This window comes from Prionailurus viverrinus, chromosome D4 (assembly GCF_022837055.1).
Source record: "Prionailurus viverrinus isolate Anna chromosome D4, UM_Priviv_1.0, whole genome shotgun sequence".
In the NCBI taxonomy this organism is placed as follows: Eukaryota; Metazoa; Chordata; class Mammalia; order Carnivora; family Felidae; genus Prionailurus; species Prionailurus viverrinus.
The window spans coordinates 85,282,625-85,303,706 of record NC_062573.1 but is presented as its reverse complement, the minus strand read 5'-3'; the positions used below and the strand labels follow the sequence as shown (position 1 = coordinate 85,303,706).

Sequence of the window (21,082 nt, the reverse complement as noted above, 5' to 3'; positions counted from 1 at the left end):
GGTTCCGCTCCGTTTGCAGCAGGAGAGAGTAGGTCAGAACCGGTCCTTCGCCCCGCGTCATTCCTGACAAAGGGCCACGTCTAGCGTGTGTGTGTGTGCGTGTGTGCACGTGTGCTTGTGCGTGTGTGTCTGCTCTGTGTTAGGCCCGTAGACGGCCTGACTGGGGATGTTCATGCTGATGTTGGTGGAGAAACCTCACTGCACAAGCGAGGACCACCGCGGCTCCCCTAGAGCGGACGCGGCCAGAGACCCCGTCAGGAAGGCCGACGCCAGGCCCCGTGTGCACGCCACACCGTCAGGGGGGCGAGGCTGTGCAGGTGCTGCTGTTGGAAGAGGCACGCGCTCCCTTCGGAGAAGCTCCAGCCCCTCTGCCTCGCCAGGCAATGCAAGACCCCCGCCCGCGGGAGAGGCTGGCCACGCAGCCCTCCATTGCTCACACCTCGGTGACAGTCACTCCAATGGTGAGCTACGCGGCAGGCGGTGCTCTCTGCCGCGTGACCTGTGCTGCCCAAGAGGCTGTCCTGGGGGTGGAACCAGGCTCACTTCATAGAAAACTCCTCACTGAATTAGCAAGTCCGGGCTCTTAACTTGTGTCTGTGAGGACAAAGCCTCACCACCCAAACGTTTTAGCGTCTAAGTCGAAATATCAAAGGGTTTGCTGCACAGAAACGCACACACCTGTCTCCCGAAGGTGAAGGCACATTTTCCCATGACCAGTGAAGAAGGGCACCATTGCCAACACGGCCGTGACACCCGGGGACGCCACGCGGCCCCTCCGCCTGGCCGCCACAGATGCGGCCAGAAGCCACGTCGCTTCCTGGAGGAGGTTGGAAAGCTCGAGGCTGGTTTGAGAATGCCACGCCTCAGAACCCAAAGGGGATTCTGTCCCAGCATCAAAGCAGAAAGTGGCTCATCGGCGACACGCCCAGGCAGAGACTTTCACGGCAATTCTTTCTTGTTCCGCAAAAGTCAATGGAAAACAAAACACAGGATTCTCAAGTGATATTTATCAATATATATAATTTCCCATCCAAATGCTTTTTAAAAAGTAATAAACATCTTATTATTACACATTGAATTTACACGGAGTTCTTTCCTAATCCTTGGGCTTTTAACATCCCATGTTTGATTCTTGTTTAATTCTCAGTGCAAAGAAACATTCACATACTTAAAGTTTTTACAATATTTATTCTGGAACAAGTTTTATTCAAAAGGCAAATGAACACAGAACATTGCACTCGAAGCTGACACACAGTCATTACAGAGAAAGGTAACTCAGCGTTCAAAGACAGAGATGCCCACGTATTCCTGCTTGGTTGACCACTGCTGGATTTGGTCGGGTAGACAATTCGGTCGTGGTAAGGATGCCCCGGGTGCGTGGGACACTCAGGACCACGCCTGCACTCTCCGTGAGCACGCTTTGCTACCTACAGCGTCTCAAGGTGAAGCGACGACACAGAAATGTAACCTTGTACGAGGTTTCGTGCCTGGCACTTTCTTCCGTGAGAATGGTTCTCCCAGCTCGGGGAGGAGCCCTGGAGAGTCATTGATTCAGGACATCTGGGGAGGCAGGGGGCCTGCCCAGTGCAGCCCCCCAGTCCCCAGCGCCCATGCCAACACCAGCCGTGGGGCACGCATGAGAAGGGTGCCCCGCAGGCTCTGAATGTCCCCTGTGACCCTCCCGCCCCACCCGCCTCCAGCTCGCACAGCCTTCAGACCCCCCGGCCCAACCGGGAGCCCCAGCCTCCACTGTCCTGTTGAACCTGGCCACCCCGGCCATCAGGCCCGTCTGACCCTCGTGCCCCGGGTGTGTTTGTTTCCTACCGGATGACAGATTCCCATCTCTCCCGGGAGCCCAGCACAGAGAGCCTTGCCGCACAGGAACCTGTGCACAGACGGGGCCAAGACGAATGCCCGCCAGCTGTGGGGTGCACAGCTGTGCCCAGGCAGACCGCTCGCCCCCAAGCACACCTGGTGTGGACAGCTTTTCCGCACCTGTCCCTTCCTGCCCGTCGTCTCTGACCTCGGAAAGACACTGCCGGAGGCAAGCAGCGCATACGACTGGACTTGCTCGTCCCCGAACGCTTCTTCTTCCCTTCAGCCCCCTGCGCTGTCTCCCTCCTTCCTTGTCTTCCCTGCTGGCGTCCCTTCCCTCCTACCCCTCGGTCACTTCCACAGTGCCCACCCCCGCCCTCCTGTCTGTTCCTGCTCCCCCTTGCACTTGGGTCCCACCTCCGGCGGCATCCAGGACGCTCCTCCACGAGTCTGCAGAGGCCAGGGCCTGTCAGCCCCCGAACTTTTCACGTCTGCTTAACTTCCTGCCTGTCCTTGTGGCTTAAACTACCAGAGCCCGGGGAGGGGGGCCGAGGTGCCCGTTCCCCCGCCGGCCTGCCCACGCACACACACAGGTGTGCATCCGCCGTGATCAGCGCAGGTACGTGCGCACGCGCAACTGACATTCAGAGTCCTCGTACAAAATCGCAGTTTTCCTGGCTGCTATAAAATGTGCCAGTTTTAAAACTGTGCATTTGTTGCTTGCAAACTTATAAATATTTATAAGCCCCATTATAAATAAATTGTGGCTGGCAGACGGCACTCTGTCCGCCAGCAGCGATTGCTCGAGTTCTCGATGCTTATCAATCCTCCACTTTTAAAACTCAGAGCACGGGCTCTGGGATCTAGAACACGAAGAGGTAGGAAAACCTACTGGTAAATTGGAGGGGAGCCCTCAGTAGGGGAGGGCTGGCAGCTCACACCCGATGGTGGTCCACACTCCCTGTTTACCAGAAATACACATTCCTGGGCCCGCGCAGCCCTCCTGGGGTGGGGCCTGGGGCCTCCTCGCTGCCCCTCGTCTCCAGATCTGCTTGGCCCCGAGGACTGTGTCTCCGCCTGGGATTCCCGGCCCGGGGAGTGTGCACAGGGCCCGCTTTCCACCTGTGCCCGGCTGGCAGCTAAGCGCAGCTGGGTACGTGCTGAGTTGTGTCCACCCTGCCTCCTGCCGCCCCTCACTCTGCCACACCACGGTGACCGGGCCGATCGTGCCCTCCTCCTCCTCCTCCTCCTCCTCGACTTCCTTCCCTTCCCCACCCCTGGGGCATCGCCGGGAGAAACCACAGCCAGTCAGACCCTCTCGGGGTCTGCGGCTGAAGGGCCCCAAACAGAAACACCTCCTCGTCCCGGAAGGGGCACGAATGCAAACCCAAGCGGGAAGAGCTGTTTGCCATTTTCCATCGGGGGCTGAGCGTTACACACACTGTCAAGGACCCTCATGAGTCCTGCGCTCTGTCCTACGTTCAGCCACTGACTGTCCCCGCCCTGCGGCAAGTCCCCTGGCCCTAGTCCCCCCACTGAAGAGCCGGGTCTGGAGCTGCAGGATCCTGATTCCATGGCCCTCCCTTGCTTGTGACCCTCGGGGAGGGGCGGGGCGCTGCACATCCGGGTTCGTAGCACGTGCCGGAAGAGTGGTTTTTCCACTTCATCCTTCCCAGGACCATTTTTAAAGTTTCACTACACAGCCTGGTGTTCTGAGACACGTGACCCAGATTTGTCTGCGACACGCGGTGACCCAAGCGCAGTATTTCCACAATCCCCCTCCCCCCTTCCCCACCGCCACAGAAAGGCGAGGGGGGAGGGGGGAGCGTGCACGCAGGAGGGCGGGACACACGCATATGCTACTCCTCCAGCCAGACAGCCCGTCACACGTGTGCACGAAGCATCCCAGGGATCAGCTGTCCTTCCTCTTCACGTATATATATTCACCACCACCTCCCATCTCACGGCGGGGACACCGCACAGCCCTGCGGTGCAGGTGGCATGCGGGCCAGCGCTCAGAGAAGCCCCAGCAACCAGTGTGAGGCCTCGTGGCTCTGGGGCGCCGCCCGGGGAGGCCTGGGACCTCGTGGGAACTGCCTCCACCCCGTGACCGATTCCCGGAAATAAGGACCAGGGCCTCAGGTTTCAGGTGTCACTTATGAGAAGGACGCCTCCCCCCCACCCCCATCAGGCATCTGACGCCACCTGAAAGGAACTGTCCATCTCAGGAGCCCAGGACGGGCGGGAGCCCAGCAGACACGCGGCCACAGCGTCCGAGCACAGGGCCCTTTCAGGGGCTTCGCTAACTGCCGCCCTGCCCCTCCACCCCCCTCCCGCTGCTGCCCCTCCTTGGAAGTCAGGCCTCCCTCTTCCTCTGCAGGCGGCTTGTCACTTTCTGTCTTCCCTGGAAATTACCCCGGTGCCTTCCTCCCTGCGAGATCCTCAGGACACTGTATGTCCTGCAGCTGGGCCTCTGTCCATCCTTCCACCCCAACAGCCAAGACAGCAATAAGCAATCCTTGTTCAAACGAAACGGGGTGCAGCAGAGTGGCCAGCGGGTCCTTGGGCCGCCGCGTATAGGAGCCCGGGAGTGGTGGCCCGGGCACAGGGGTGGGTCGGGAGATGCTCGCATGCGTCAGCCATCAGTCCGCTGAGCGCCCAGGGCCTCAAGCATCAGAGCTCAGTGAAACCACCGGCCAGTAGCCCCACAGGGACCCTGTGGGTGCTTAGAGGGACAAACGAGGATGTCATTTGAAAGTACCGCTGATTCACACACGGAGGTGTTGGCGGGGGGGGGGGGGGGGGGGGGGGGGGGGCCTCCAGGGCTGCCGCACCGATGCGGCATCGAAGGCCCGCCGGGCCTGCCTTGTACACCCAGCACAGCCGGGGGCAGGGGCCCAGCAGGGGGGCGCAGGCCCGGTGCCACCATGCACCCGGGGGGCGGCCAGGCACAGCGCACAGAGAACATACCTGGGGTGCAGAGACCCTGGGACACACAGCCCTGCCCTGGCGGAGGTGCAGGCTGGGAACTGGGCGACGGGGGACCCAGGCTGGCCCGGGGAATCCTGAGTCCCAGGCACGGCAGAACCCAGTAACACCAACGGAGCAGGACAGCTCGGCCGGCTGCCCGCCCACCGCGTGGCTTTGAAGGTGGGGTACCCACCCCGCCTCAGTTTCCCCGCCTATGAATGAGGCCCTTCACACGGCCTTGAAGGGGAGCTGAGATGACCCCGCGGAGCCCCAACATGCTTCACAGGGGAGGGCCAAGGAAGAGAGACTCGAAGGCACCCCTGGGTCTCCAGGTTGCTCCGGTGGCTACAAAGGGGCACGATTTCCCACTGCCACTGTTCCTTGGTAAGCAAACCCTGAAATCTGAGCTTAAAAATACATGTTTTGAATTAATATTGAAACAAGAATTTGATCTCCCGCCAATACTTCTAATTTTCTAAATTGATTCTCATGCAAAGAAAACATGATATATATATATATATATATAAACATATATATATATATATTGCTTATCACCACTGAGACAGACATTGACTTCACAGCAGAGAGCTCCCGCACCTGCAGATTACCATCTGTCACATCCTCAAGAGGGAAAAGAAAGCAGGTCACGTGTTCAGGGCTTCGGGGTCCCCAACCAGCCCTTCCTACTTTGCCCTGAAACATTAGCATTTGGGAGGTGCCATTAACACGACACAGCGGGGCACTAAAAAGTCAGTTTACCCATCTTTATATGTGTGGACGCTCCCACACTGGGGTGGGACCTCTGGTATGTCTGCAGGGCTGCAGCCTCTGGGGTATGGGGCACAGGGTGGTTCCCACCCCCGCCCCGTCTGCGTCGTCACAGGGCAGGAGCCTGAACAATGCCACCCCAACCCCGTTCAGCTCCCACTGCTTCTGAGTGACCTGGGGCAGAGTATCCGCACCGTGACTGAAACCAGAACTGTTCTTTCCAGGAAGAGACGGATGGTCCTACGTTAGTTCCAATCCACGGCAGAACATTCTAGAAGACTGAAGCCACCGTCATCTTGGATCCACGGGACCCTCAAGGGACAAAAACTCCTAAGAAGCCCCACACACATCTGTGGAGCTGCCCGACTCCCCCGTCACCCACAAGCTTCACCCCATCTTCCATCCTGGACACACACACCCCAAGAACAGAAATGGGGTTCATTTAGCATTAGAACTTCACAGATTCACTCAACAGAATTTTTTAAATCCACCCTTAACTCCTCACTCTTGAAGCATCGAATTTATTACCGTCCCACTCTAAGCGCGCGGAAAGTCCTTCTGCTGCTCCGACCCAGGGGTGCCTCGCACCGTGGGGCCGCACGGGACGGGGGCCTGTGCCGTGGCACCAATTAGAAGGTGCCAGCCGACGAATGGATCCTTCTATCTTTTAAAAGACAGCATCTGTTAAAATCACATGGTAACGTCAACACGGGCGTTTTTTTAAAAGTTACAGGCACTGTTGACCTCCCGACACCGAATGACCCCATAAGAAATCCCAGTACTCCAGCTCAAAGGAAGGGGTCGAGACAGAGCTCCGTGGGGCACAGGCCCTTTCCACGGAGCAACTGGGAAATCTGCTGCAGAGACAACCAGCCACCTAACCCACCGACCACTCGAGAAGCAGGAAACCTCCGACCGATCCCGCGGGCCCGAGTCACCAACCTCAGGCAAACGTGGGGCAAGAGCCACGGCCGCGCACACGTCTCCGGGACGGAGCACGCGTGTCAGATCTGCCTTCGACACAGCTCGTACCGGTGCATTTTTCGCTGTCGGATTCAGGGCAGGGACGGTTTTCTAGCAGCTACCGCGGCGGCCTGCCATCATCGGATTGGCTGGAAGGACACAGAAGCCAAGACTTCGCCCCAGCCAGCCCCCCGCCCCCCCCCCACAGTAACACAGATGGGAGCAATGGAAGAGTTTGCCAGTGAAGATGTTGGTCACTGAGGCTCCTCTGGTGCCACATCTGGCAGTAAGATCTTTGAGAACCCTGGACAACTGAGGTCAAGGGGGACGGGATTCCCATGCTCAGGCACCACCGACACGGCCGGGTTGACAGTTCGGCGGCACCAGGTGTCAGGTGCGGGAGCCGGGAGCTCACGGTGCAGTGCAGACGGCCGGGGGGACGGGGGGTGTCATCGCGGAGGGAGGGGGCGCCAACACCCCGCGGGGCGGCCCCCGGGACCAGAGCTAGGCCCTTTCGGGTGGCAGCCCGCCTTCTTCTGCGCCGACTCCGTATTTTTTACTCCATATTTTTAGAACCCTCCTGCCTGCTTCTAGTCCCCGTGTTGTGCTTATCGGGTAAGATTGCAGGTCACACCTTCCTAGGGGAATTTCTCAGGAGAATGGGTCAGTTGAATTAAATTTTTTGCCCGGACAACTAGAGTCACACTTTTTTTTCCATTAAAAACATACAGCACAGAACGTTAGTCTTACATCTTTCTTAGTCTTAAAAAATATAAATATAGAGGGCTAATTTGTACAGGATGTATAGGTATGTACACCTTTAATATGCACACGAGAAAATCAGGACAAGTTTATGAAACTTGCACGTTTCGGACACCTTCCTCCTGGGGCATTTGGACAAGGCTCTGAGCCCGTGGGCGGCTGCCCGAGTTTCCATAGCCCCCGCACCCATTTCCCGGGAAGAACCAGGTCTCCTGACCACCGGTGCAGGGTCAGGACGGGGTGGCCGGCCGGTCACAGGGGCTTCTCCACCGGCTGCTGGAGACAGAGCTCGCTTCCAGCAGAGACGATGGGCAGGCTGTTCTCCAGGTGGTGGTTGATGAGGTGGCTGATGCTGTCGAAGACCCTGTCCTTCGTCCGGACCTGGGAGGGACACAGAGGGCAGGATGCATGACCCACGGGCAGAGAAAAGAGAACGCACGTGCTTGGAGCCAGCCCCAGACCACGGGAACCGGAGCGGCGACCTCCCCGGGGCCTCCGCACTCTCTCAGAGACACGTCTGCGAAGTCCCCAGGGATCGTCACTGGCCGGTCATTCAGCCTGTCACCTGCCATGTGCCTTCAGCAACCACCCTGCCCTCTGCTGCCAACCTTTTCCCTCCTGCTCTTCTGCCCTCGAAAGACCCATCTGGCCGTCCTGCACTCGCACCCAGAGGGGGTCCACGTAGCCCTTCCGTCTCCCGCACTGGGGGCGAGCCTGTCTGGGATGCAGGGGCGGCGCAGCACGCTCCTGGTTTCTTGGTGCAATGCCCGCCTGCCAGCCTCCGAGCAAGTGAACCCTGGGGGTGGGATGGGGGTGTGGGGGAGGGTCACCACTTCCCGCTGCTCACCGGGCCTGCGCCTTGGTCCCTGGGCTGCTACACTCCCAGTGTAGACCACACTTGAAGAAGGCAGAGGACGCCTGGCCAGGAACAGTCTCCCAGCTGCTGTGGACACAGCCCCCGTGGCCTCCTTTGAGGGGATGGGAGACAGGTCAGGGAGCAGGTGCCTGGCTACATCTGATGGCCCTCCAGCCCTTAGATGGTCCTCATGATGGCTTTTGGATGCCCTGGGTGTCTGACCTCTCTCTCCAGCCTTATTTCTGGGGACCCACCCTTCCCTGGGCCACAGCTCTCCCCCACCTGTCTCTCAGGGACTGAGGGCACATCTAGTTTCTTCCTCCTTACCTGTCCCCGTATTCTCTCCTTTCCTCTAATCCCATCCTCACCCCTGATGTGGCCACTCTTGTCTCTCCCTTCCACCAACCTACCAATGGGATGTCCTATTCTGAGCCTTCAGCCTTGATCTCATTCCCACCCCAAATCTATAGTCCAGGTGTGCCCATTAAAGCCCCCCCACCCCGCCCCCCGGCCATCTGCTCTAGGATCTACAAGACAGCAGCCACAGGCAACAGTAGAAACTTAGAAATGAGGGTTCTCTGTTCTCCTGGGGTCCCACACTGAGGTAGGCCCCCTTCCCCACAGGTGTCTGTAAGCATGGAGGGACAGGGACCCACTGGGCCACGGGGTTCCTGACCCTTGGGCACTGAGCCTCGCCAAGGATGTGACCCAATGGGCACATTAGGAAAGGAATCTTTTTGCAAGAAATTTTGGCATCTTTTCATCAAGGCTGTTTAATCCTCCTGAGTTCTGTAGAATCCCCACCCCAGAAAGACCCTGAGGTGACATGGGCAGGCCCCTTTCTGGGAGGTGAGGGGCACCCAGGACTCAGCCTGAGACTACTGTTGGCTGCTGCCTTGACGCTGACTTCTTCTTCCCACTTCTTAGTGATGAACACTCATCGAAGTTCTGCGGCAGCAGGGGTGAATGAAAGACGGTTTATGACAGGGCAATGTCTGGGATAGCAGTCTTAGCATGGACTCACGTCCAAATCACCAGTGTTCAGTAACCCCGTGCCCAGGCCAACTCCACCAGGAGCTTGGGGTGGGGCTCGGCCAACCGGCATGTCTCTTGATCCACCCCCATGATTCCAACATATTGCCCAAGCTGCCCCCTGGTGGGCATCTTTGGGGTATGAAGGCTGGGCCACAATGGACACACACATACAAACAAAAGCATGAAGAGTTATATGATATAAATTTACTGCCTAAATAGGCCAGTTCACTCCATTCACATCAATGCTTGCTGAAACTCCAGTCTGGCTTCTACCCAGAGAACCTGCAGCCCACAGAGCTATCTGTATGGACCCACTTGCTATGTGGGTCAGAAAAGAAGAGCGAGCTGAAATCAGTATTCTAAGCTTTTACCTTAGGAAACTAGAAAAAAGAACAAATTAAATCCACAGGAAGCATAAGGAAAGAAATAATGAAAAAATTAGAGCAGAAACCAATGACACTGGAAACAGGAAATCAGTACAGAAATCAATGATCCCCAAAGCTGGTCCTTTGAAAAGATACATAACAATTGATAAGCCTCTGGCCAGGCTAAGAAAAAAAATGAGAGAAGACACTTAGTAATATCGGAAACGAAAGAAGGGTCATCACTACAGATCTCATGGAATTTAAAAGGATAATGAAGGAATACTATAAATAACTCTATGCCCACAAATTTGCTAACTCCTTAAAAACGGACCCATTTCTTGAAAGACACAACTTCACAAAACTCTTACAAGAAGAAATAGATGGTTTGAATAAACCTGTGGCTATTTAAAAATTGAATCAATAGTGAATAATCTGCCAACATAGAAAGCACCAGGCCCAGATAGGTTCACTGGTGAACTCTACCAAACACTTAAAGACAAAATTTACCAAGTCCCCACAATCTCATTCAGAAGACAGAAGCAGAAATAATATCACTTAACTCACTCTATGAGGCTAGTACGACTCTAACATCAAAAGCAAACAAAGACATTACAGGAAAAGAAAACTACAGACCAGCACCTCTTATGAGCACACATGCAAAAATCCTCAACAAAACACTAACGGATTGAATCCAACAATGTATAAGAAGAACTATACACCATGACCAAGGGGGATTTATCCTGGGTCTGCAAGGCTGCTTCCCCATTCAGAAATCAACACAATCCATCACACCATTAGGGAGAAGACAAAAACTCCATGATCCTATCAATGGAAACAGAAAATTCAACCAATGCTTGGTAAAAGCTCTCAGTAAATTAGGAATACGGGTGAAACTTCCTCCACTTGATAAAGACATCCACAAAAATCCTACCACTAACATCCTACTTAATGATCAGAAACTTGAACAAGGCCAGGATGTCCCGCCTCACACTCCTCAACACCATCATGGAAGTCCTCGTTAATGCAGTAAGACAAAAAAGGAAATAAAAGGCAAAGACAGCATTTTCAGTGAACGGTGCTGCAGCACTGGGATATCCACATATATTTTACAGAAAGCCTAGATCAGAACTTACACCCTTCAAAAAATTAACTCAGAATGGATCACAGACTTAAATGTAAAATGCAGAATTACTAAACTCTTAAAAGAAAACACAGGGAGAACCTTCGTGACCATGGGTTTGGTGATGACTTTCTAGATAAGACACCAAAGGCCTGATTCGTGAATGAAAGAAACGATAAGCTGGACTTCATCAAGATTAAAAACGTCTGATCCACAAGTGACACCTTCAAGACAGTGAGAAGAGCAGCCACAGACTGGGAGAAGGTATTTGCAAAAGACACATCTGATAATGAACTGGTCTCTGAAATACGCGAACAGCTCTTAATACCAACATTAAGAAAACAACCACATTTTAAAAATGGGGCAAAGACCTTGACAAACACCTCAGCAAAGAGGACGCACAGGTGGCAAACAAGTACGTGAAAAGATGCCCTACAGCACGAGTCACCAGGGAAACACAAGTTACAACACTGAGATGCCACCACACACCTATCAGAATGGCCAAAATCCACAACACCGACAACTGCCAATGCTGGTGAGGATGTGTGCAATGGGAACTCTCGTCACTGCTGGTGGATTGCAAAACGGGACAGATAGTTTAGAAGATAGTTTGGTGGTTCCTTTTTTTTAAATGTTTGTTTATTTTGAGAGAAGGGGGGATAGGGAGTGAGCAAGGGAGGAGCAAAGAGAGAGGAGAGAGAGAGAATCCCAAGCACACTCCACACTGTCAGCATGGAGCCCGATGAGAGGCTCGAACCTGAACCTTGAGATCACGACCTAAGCCGAAACCAAGAGTTGGATGCTTAATCGACTGAGCTATGCAGGTCTTGTAAAACTAAACACATGTGATGAAGGAGGTGCTGGTAGCTGAGGTTTGGGGGCAGGGTGAACTGTGGGAAGGAATCCATGGGGCAGTTGGGCAAGGGGGTGGGGGCCGTACCTTCTGCTTTAGGTATCGTGGGTTCAAGTTGTCTAGGGAACATTTAAATTAGGTGCCCAGTAGTCAGAAATACCATTTAGAGATATTGTACGTTAACAACTATACTGAACCAATGACAGAATGATTACATCCGTCCCCTTCCAAAAGGTCACACTAGCTGCGGCAAAGCCATCAGACAAGATAGTTCCTGATTAAAATCTGGTTCCATTGGAACGGGTTGCACACTCAGACCTGCTGCTTTTTGTCTAATGTCTCAGATTGGGCTGGATCCACCGGTGGACCCTCCACTCCCAGGGGCTCAAGCCCAAATACAACCTAACCCGAGCGGGATGTAGACCCACCCACCCACATTGCTTGGCCTCTCCCAGGTTTGAAATTAAGGTGAGGCTCAGGTCCTTCCTAGACCCAAAGGACACAGTGCCAGGTTCACATCAGCCCCCTGGGGCTGCGACGCCGAGAGTCAGACTTGGGACTGTGAGTGCCAGCTGCTTACATCCTTGCAATCAACACCTTGCCCACATGGGCACTCCTTTTCCCCAACAGCAGGAGGAAAATTTAGAGACTCACAAATAACCCAACGTCCCACCTTAAGACACTAAAAACCCTGAACTGAGCAGGAGAAAGGACATCATAAAGATTAAAGCAGAGATAAAGCAGAGAATGGGAAAATAATAGAGAAAATCAATGAAACCAAAAGCAGCTTCTCTGAAAAGACCAACAAATCTGACGAAGTTGGAGGACTCACACTTCTGGATTTCAAAACTAATTACAAAGCTACAGTAATCAAAACAGTGTGGTACTGATATAAAGACAGGCATATAAGGCACTGGAAAAGAACAGAGGGCCTAGAAATGAGCCCCTGCGTATGCGGTCAAGTGATTTTTGACTAGGGTGCTATGCCATTCAACAGGAAAGAGACAATTTTTTCAACAAATGGTGCTGGGGAAACTGGGTGTCCACATACAAAAGAATAGAGTGCCTGTAGCTGATGCCATATACAAAAATTAACTCAAAATGGATCAAAGACCTCAACGTAAGGCCTAAAATTCTTAGAAGAAAACTCAGGGCAAAAGCTTCAAGGCACTGAATCTGCAATGGTTTCTTGGATATGGTACCAAACGCCCAGGCAACAAAAGAAAAACCAGACAATTTGGACGTCATGAAAATTGTAAAGTTTTGTGCATGAAAGACACTATCAACAGAGTAAAAAAGCAACCTACAGGATGGGGGGATACATTTGGAATTTGTGTATCTAATAAGTGATGAATATCCAGAATATGTAAAGTACTCCTAAAACTCAATAATAAGAAATAGACAACCTGATTCAAAAATGGGCAAAGAACTTGAACTGCCATTTCTTCAAAGAAGACACATAAATGACCATGTGACCGAATGACATGGCCAATAAGTACGTGAAAAGATGCTCCACAACCCTCATCATCAGAGAAATGCAAATCGAGATACCACCTCACACTCACGAGAATGACCACCATCCCCAAACCAGAAAATAGCAGGTGTTGACCAGGAGGAGGAGCCATTAGGGCCCTTGTGCACTGTTGGCAGGAATGTGAAATAGTGCAGCCGCTGTGGGCTGTGTGATGGCTTCTCAAAAACATTTTGTTAATGAATTCTCATATGACTCAGCAATTCCCCTTTTAGACGTACACCCGAGAAACTCAAAGGAGGGTCTCAAAGAGATACCTGTGCATTGTATTAAGAGCAGCGTTTCCTGCAATAGTTAAATGTGGAAGCAACACGTCCATCCACACATGAATGGATGGGCAAAATATGGTCTATCCACAATATTGGATATTGGAATATGGTCTATTCCACAATAAATGGAATATTGTGCAGCCTTAGGAAGGAAGGAGATCCTGACACGTGCTCCAGCGTGGATGAACCCTACGGACAGCATGAAACAGGCCAGTCACAGAAGGACAAATGAGCTGTGACTCCGCTTACATGACGTCCGTAGAAGAGTCAAATTCATAGAGACAGAAAGTAGAATGGTGGATGCCAGGGGCTGGGGGTGGAGGGGACAGGGAATTATTTAATGGGGACAGAGTTTCAGATTTGCAAGACAGAAAGAGTTCTGGGGATGGATATTGGTTGTACAACTACACGCACACCACCCACACCACTGGACTGTACCCTTACAGCTGGCTTAGATGGTAAATTTTGTGTCCTGTGTATTTTACCACAACAAAAAAAAAAATGAAGAAAAAGAAGAAAAACATGGACAAAGGATCCGAACAGACGTTAGTCCAAAGAAGATGCGTAAACAGCCAATAAGTATCTGAAGAGATGCTTGACCTTGTTAGTCACGAGGGAAACGCAAATCAAAATCACAGTGGTCTGTCACTGCCCGCCCACACGGATGGCCAGAATCCAAACGCCCGATAATAACAAGGGTGGGAGACGGCACGGAGAAATCGGGGCCCTCGCACACTGTTAGTTGGAATGCAAAATGGTGCAGCTGCTTTGAAAAAAAAACTGTGTGACAGTCCCTCGGGTGGCAGATTACAGAGCCACCACACGACCTAACAAATCCACTCCCGGGTGTATGTCCAAGAGAAATGAAAACACACGTCCACACAGGAACTTGGACGTCATGTTAGCGGCAATGTTCGTAACAGCCAAATGTCCATCACGAATAAAGCATGGGCTGTCCGTGAGCGGAATGTTCCTCGGCCACAGAAAAGAATGAGGTGCTGACACCCGCCACAACGTGGATGACCCTTGACAACACTGCACTCAGTAAAAGAGGCTAGTCACAAAGGACTACGTATTTATAGGATTCCATTCAGAGGAAGCTCCAGAAGGGAGAAACCCACGGAGACTAGGTGACGGGAGGCTGGTGGGTGACAGCTGAACGCAAAGGCATTTCTCTTGTAGGTGGTACACGTGTTCCAGACGGACTGTGGCCATGGATGCACACGTCTGTGAATATACTAAAACCCACTCGATCGTACTCCTGAAACGGGCCTGTATGTAAGGTATATCCTGATAAGGCTGCCTTTAAAGTCTCTGTGTCTACCAGTTTACAGAAGAGCCAGGGGTCAGGGCACAAGTGACATAGGGACACCACAACCCAAATCACAGTGTGGGATATTCTACAGACAAGTTATCTAGCCGCTCAAGGAAACCACTGGAGTCCAGGGAGATGGAGGGAAAACAGAGTAAGAGTCTTCAGAGACCTCACAAAATGGACCACGTGGACCACGCTTGAATTCTGATTCCAACAAACGTACTATACACAGAACATCTTTGAGATAATCAGGGAAATTTGAATATGTTGAACGACGATCTTTAGTTTTGTTGGATATAACAACTATGTCGTGTCATTGTTGCCTTCATACCCTTAGTGGTGGAAATGATGCTGAGATATTTACAAGAGGAGTGCACTGCAGGATGCCTGGATTTGCGATCAAATGTTTCAGAAAGCCCCTCCCTCCCCTTCTCTCCAGTCCCATCCTTCCTGACTGAACGGTCGGTCCAAATGCCAAGGAAGACAAATGCTGTGCTCTGGGGGTGGGGGTGGGGGGCAGCCACGGTGGTCCCCAGTGGGAGACTGGAGTCCAGGGGCAGTGAGGGGTGTACCACAGGACAGGTGACGGGAGGACACAGGACAGGAGGTGGGTGGCCCGCGTGGGCACCAGAGCCAGGAGGGGTGGTCAGAGCGAGCTCAGGGGGAAGGGAGCCCCCGGGGAACGGCTGGGCAGGGAACCGGCGCCCCCGCGGGGTGATGGGGCGGCCGCTGTGATGCGGGTGCACCTCACACGTGGGGGGTTAACCAAGTCGGTGAAAATATGAAGGTAAGGGGTCAGGCTTCTCATCGCTGGAGGAGAGACTTAGAAATGCAGGAAAAGAAAAACAGATGAACCCTGTGATATCAGACTGGAATCGGAAGAATCACCACGAGCGTACCACTTGTAACATCCAGAGATGGACACACAAACGGACACAGACACGAGCGTGTGCGTGTGCGTGCGTGTGCGTCTGTCGGCACCAATCCGTCCATCTCCAGGACACGGGAGGGGCAGCGCCCCCACTTGAAGATCCTGGTCTCCCCGTGAGAAACAAGCAGGCCAGGCCTCCAACTGCAGTGGAGGAAGACGGTCCCGTGACGTCCGTGTGTATTTGAAGCAAAGACAAAGAGCGTCGAAGGGACGCGGTGAGGAGCCACCGAACAGTCAGGCAGCTGTGAATCCACACGGATGAAAACAAATTACTTAACAGCTGGAAAGGTGGATTCATGTAGTTTCAGGGTACCTCCTCCCAAATATGTAATAATTACAAGGGAAGGCGAGAGTGTGCAGGGGCGAAGCCTGCCAGACGCCCCCTTCGTCCGGCATCCAGGAGAACACTCACGGACACCACTCCCAGTGCGGTGTCTCCGTGACGGCGTGACCCGGACGCATAATCTGACCCCGACTCGGAGGACAGCTCAGAAAAACGGACTGAGCAGGAGCCTGCGGTGAGGGGGACTGAAGACACAGGACAGCCCGAGGCGGTGAGAGATTCTGAACGGATCCTTTCCAGTAAAGGCCGTTCCAGGAGCGGCCAGGGGACAGGAAGGGGGTCGGCAGGAGCAGGCCGCAGTGGCGCCATCAGGGCAAAGGCGCATTCTGTGTGCACCACGCTCACTCAGGGGCCGGGGGCGACGGAGACTTTGGGCAGGGTACTCGCAAATCATTCCGTGGGAGAACGCTGCCCTCTACTTTCAAACACTATCGTCCCCTCTAAAATAACGGACGGGGGAATCGAGATCGGAACAATATTGGTAAACTGTGCAGCGAATACCGGGACCACGGGAGTTCATTACGCTTCTGTCTCTATTTTGTGCTTCAGAAAACACTGAAAGTGCTGTTGACAGAGACACAGGGTAAGACAGGGAGGTCGCACAGACGCGACCAGCGCTGCTGGGGGAGAGAGGCTTGATGTATTTACAGGCACAGAGACAACCTGGGAAATGAAAACACTTGTCAAAAATTGAAAAATGGGCTACGCTTTAGTTTCCAGGGAGAATCAAGAAAGGACACCTGTTGGGGCGCCCGGGGGGCTCAGTAGGTTGAGCTTCCGACTTCGGCTCAGGTCACGATCTCACGGTTTGTGAGCTCGAGCCCCGCGTCGGGCTCTGTGCTGCCAGCTCAGAGCCTGGAACCCACTTCGGATTCTGCGTCTCCCTCTCTCTCTGCCCCTCCTCTGCTTGTTCTCTCTCTCTCAAAATAAATAAACGTTAAAAAAGAAGAAGACATGAAACCACTGAGAGCAGTTTGAGCTCCAGGAAAGGACTCCGAGAGGGAGCCTGAGCCTGGCCGTGAGCACCACCTCGCTCCCCCGGGATTGGGTTGGGCTGTCACTTCTCATCAAAGACCGCAGGTAACATCCGCTTGGTCACACTTTCCAGGTGTTACACTGGTGAGAAGTGAAAAGACACGACGGCCTTACCGGCCAGCGGCCGGTGGCCCTGCCCGTACATCCCTAGTCTATCCTGCACTCGGACCGGTAAGGCAGCCCGAGTGTGGCTTCTCCCACGAGGCCACTGACCGTCCCCACCGTCTCCATCCCCTTCTTCTCCATGGAGCCCCCGGGTTGAAGGGACAGGCCTGGAAGATGGGGGCCCCGGGATGTGAGTCGCCGAACCAAGGACCCGAGGGGCAAGAGTGGGTGAGTGGGAACTGAGCTCCCTTGGCTCAGACCAGTGAGGCTTCCCATGTCATCTTTTAGATCAGCACCGCCTGGTCTGCCGGAGACAAAGGAAAATTTAAAATAACAACAAGGCTTGTTTGAGTGGAGGGATGGAGGGGGATTATTTTCTTAGTTGCTCTCAGAATAAAATAAAATCCTAATAAATGTGGGGTGTTGGCCGGTTGCTGTTTTCCGATGTCCTGAATGCAAAGCCCCGGCACGTGCTCTCAATGTGCCACGTTCCCGAGACCGCGGTCAGGAAGCCCATGGAACACCCAGCCACGGAACAAGTGCAGGTGTGCTAGAGGTGTGGGTGCAGGTGCAGGTACAGGTGTGGGTGTGGGTGCAGCAAGTGGCTCATTATAAAGCAAGCACAGCGCCCGGCCCACCCTGCTGGCCCTACCGGCCGAGGGGATGAATCAAGGACAGGTGCCTCCGGGCATAATCTTAGCCTCAAGAGGGCTAACTCACCGTGAGGATGCTCCAGACGCCATCTCTGGCGCTGTTTCTGCAGAGCCCGTCGGTGGGGTCGGAGCAGCTGCTGCCCCACACCTGCCTGGGAGCTCAGGAGCCCCGCCTCCACGCTCCTCGGTCACCCACGTTTCCAGCGACCCCAGGAGCCCTCGTCTTGCACGATCAGTGTGCAGTGGGAAGGCACGCAGGTTCGTACACTCTGCAGTAAATATAGCCTCAGAACTGTTTTGCATCCTTATTTCTCCGAGTAATCTGTTCTGCCAAGTTTCCCCCTTTATAGTCAGGGACCAACCAATTACCATGAAAATCAGATGAATAAATATTGAAGAGAATGTGTTCATCGTCTATTTTGGTGTCCTAACGGCAAAGAAGTGACATTACATTCGTAATTAAGTCTTTCTCAGCTGAAGCTCTCCTCCACTGGATCAATTAAATTAGATCATCAGATCCAGCAAAAAGCCTCCCCAAAGAACACTTATTAGTTGGTGCGACTGATTTTCTCTGAGGTGCCAGGTTTCCCCTTAGAAATTAAAGTCTTGTAGACAGCACAGCTGGGGTCGTGGCTTACAAGAACACCTGCTTCAACCACATTCCTTCAGCTTCCTTCCCTCCCACCTTCCAAATTATCTTAAAAACAAAAAAATGTTTGTAAGTAGGCTCCACACCCAAGGTGGGGCTTGAACTCACAGCCCTGAGATGAAGCGACAGGTGCTCCACCAACTGAGCCACCCAGGTGCCCCTACACGTTATGTTGATACTGGTTTGGGAATGCAGAATATATTAGTAGCAGTACTACATGTCCTTTTTTGAGAGAGAGAGAGAGAGAGAGAGAGAGAGAAAGAGAGAATCCCAAGCGGGCTTCATGCTCAGTGCTGAGCCTGATGTGGGGCTCGATCCCTTGACTATGAGATCGTGACTGGAACAAGAGTCAGATGCTTAACCGACTGAGCCCCCCAGACACCCCAATACGTGTCATTTCGTAATCATCAATCGATCCTTTGTCTACAAGGACTGAGTATATGACCCATTAACCGTCTTTGCTCTATGAGATGGCGAAACGTAGCTAAACTGTTAACTTCTCTTTTCTCAACAATACCTGAATGTTGCAACTGAAATCTTCGCATTCTCTTAGCCTTGCTCAGGTGTTTTCTTTCCTGTTTTGTCTCAGAAAACAACAGATGGATTAGTAGCAGCCCTTGCAAAGGGAAACCTCTCTGGGCTGATTCTGTTTAGAGACGCCTATCTGTGATGAGGCATCTGTAGCAGCAGGGGACCCTCAGCTCCCACGTGGCCTGCGGGGGCCCTCGGCTCCCGTAAAAGCCCGAGGTCGATCGGTGCCATCACGTGCTCGTAAAACACCTACTATGTGCCTGGCGCTATTCTACGTACTGGACGTAATGCAGTGACTAAGGCTGCCACCCTCACAGGGATGATAGGGCAGTGCGGGGAACCAGTCAGCGAACCAATGAACAAATAAATGAGTGCTTGTGTGTGACAAGGCCTTGAAGGTCACAACGAATCATGGTGCAGAAACAGGGGCTCTCCAGGACACTTTATGTGACATACGAAGAGGGACGGCCTCTCTGATTTGCAGCCGCCCTAGCTTGTTATAAGGTGACTATACCCCTGGCCCCCAAACCAGACCAGCATACACAAGCAAAAGGCAGCCAAGGCAACGAAGACCGACCCCACGGGTGAAGGGCAGCCAGAAACACCCAAGAGGACGTGTCGGGTGCCCAAATCCCGCAACGCGGTCCGTGACGGCTGCGTCAGGACCAAGCAGGGCATGTGCCAGGACGCAGCGTCAGAAGGATCTGCCTGTGTAACTGCCCCCTCCCCCCGTTAACAGACTCCAGAAAAAAAACCCATGATTATTGTACTATTTCAGCTGATGCTGAAGCAGCATTTGACAAAATCCAATACCCAAACATGACAAAAGCAATCCGGTAACTAACTGCTATGAATTCCACACAAGCAGAAACTGTCCTCTTAAACCTGCTCACGGACGTATCCCAGGTGTCAAAAGCAGCGCCCAGATTTAGCAGTCACTTGGTGCACAGCTGCTGAGCGACTGAATGAATCAGAGAACGAAGTCCTCTCTTCAGCTGATGAAGACAATCCCCCAGAGCTTACGTCACCCTCAGTAGAACAAAACCCGCCAACATCCCCTTTCAGGCTGGGGACGAGACGAGGGCGCCCTCTCCTGGTGAACGCTCCAGGGCGCCCCGGTAAGCGTGCCACGGGGTCAGAAACCGGAAGGCAGGAGACGCGACTGTCCACGTGTGCCACGGCCTGACCGCCGTTCCGGTAACACCGCTGCCATCGGCAAGATTTCTGGGCACAAGATCATACCACATTCCTCTCCCTACAGCAGTCACTGTTGAGAAAACGTGGCCAAAATCACACACCGCTTGGGCCAAGAATTCAAACCAGACACTCCAGGGAGTAACCAAACAAAGGAAACACAAGAACTTTCCGGAGAGAGTTTTTAAATTCTGACAAGGCACAGCTTAAAACTAAGTAAGCAGAGACTCATGCCATGTTCGCGGATGCGATGATTTAATGCTGAAAACCGTCAGCTCTCCCTGAAATTAATCCGTGAACTCAACACCGGTCCTACCAAAATCCCAGCACGCGTTTTTGGTGGGGGGATAAACAGACTCCAAAACCACAGCAAAGAGGAATAGAGGTCCGAGAACAGCTTAAAAAGAGAATGCTAATAGGAGTTGCAAGAGGAAGGACTTACACTGCCACGTGTTAAGACCGTTTCAAAGCCAGAGTGACCACGCGATGTGGTGCTCGTATCAGGACTAAACAGTCCGCTCAACAGGACAGGGCAGACTCTCGAGAAAAACAAGGGACACAGAGCACCGAGAACGTTAACTCAAGGCGCATCCATAGGACAGAAGCCTGGCTCACCACCTGGAGATTTAAGGGATGCTGGGTCCCTGTCTTATGTCACTGTCAAAGTAACTCTAGTCAGAATTAGAACCTAGTTGTGAAAAATAAGCAAACACAGAAGTCACAGAGGAACAATGTGCATCTATGACTGCAGGTCAGGAAATCTTTTATGTTTACTTTTTAAATGTTTCTAATGTTTATTTATTTATTTTGAGAGAGAGAGAGTACGAACAAGGAGGGGCAGAGAGAGAGGGAGAGACAGAATCCCAAGCAGGCTCCGCACTGTCAGTGCAGAGAGCCCGATGTGGGGGCTCAAACTCACAAACCATGAGATCATGACCTGAGCCGAAATCAAGAGTCAGATGCTCAACTGACTGACCCACCCAGGTGCCCCATGAGGAAATCTTTTAAAACTCAAGACC

The 21,082-nt window shown here is 53.0% G+C and overlaps 1 protein-coding gene across 1 annotated transcript in view; it reads right to left on the bottom strand.

Moving 5' to 3' along the window:
- Positions 1–7,396: 7,396 nt before the first annotated feature.
- SHC3 (SHC adaptor protein 3) overlaps positions 7,397–21,082 on the bottom strand; it is a 97,910-nt gene continuing 84,224 nt past the window's right edge. The window contains exon 12 of the mRNA XM_047830737.1: positions 7,397–7,659. Coding sequence (XP_047686693.1) covers positions 7,531–7,659 — 129 coding nt within the window. The 3' untranslated portion in view covers positions 7,397–7,530. The remainder of the gene's footprint in view (positions 7,660–21,082) is intronic.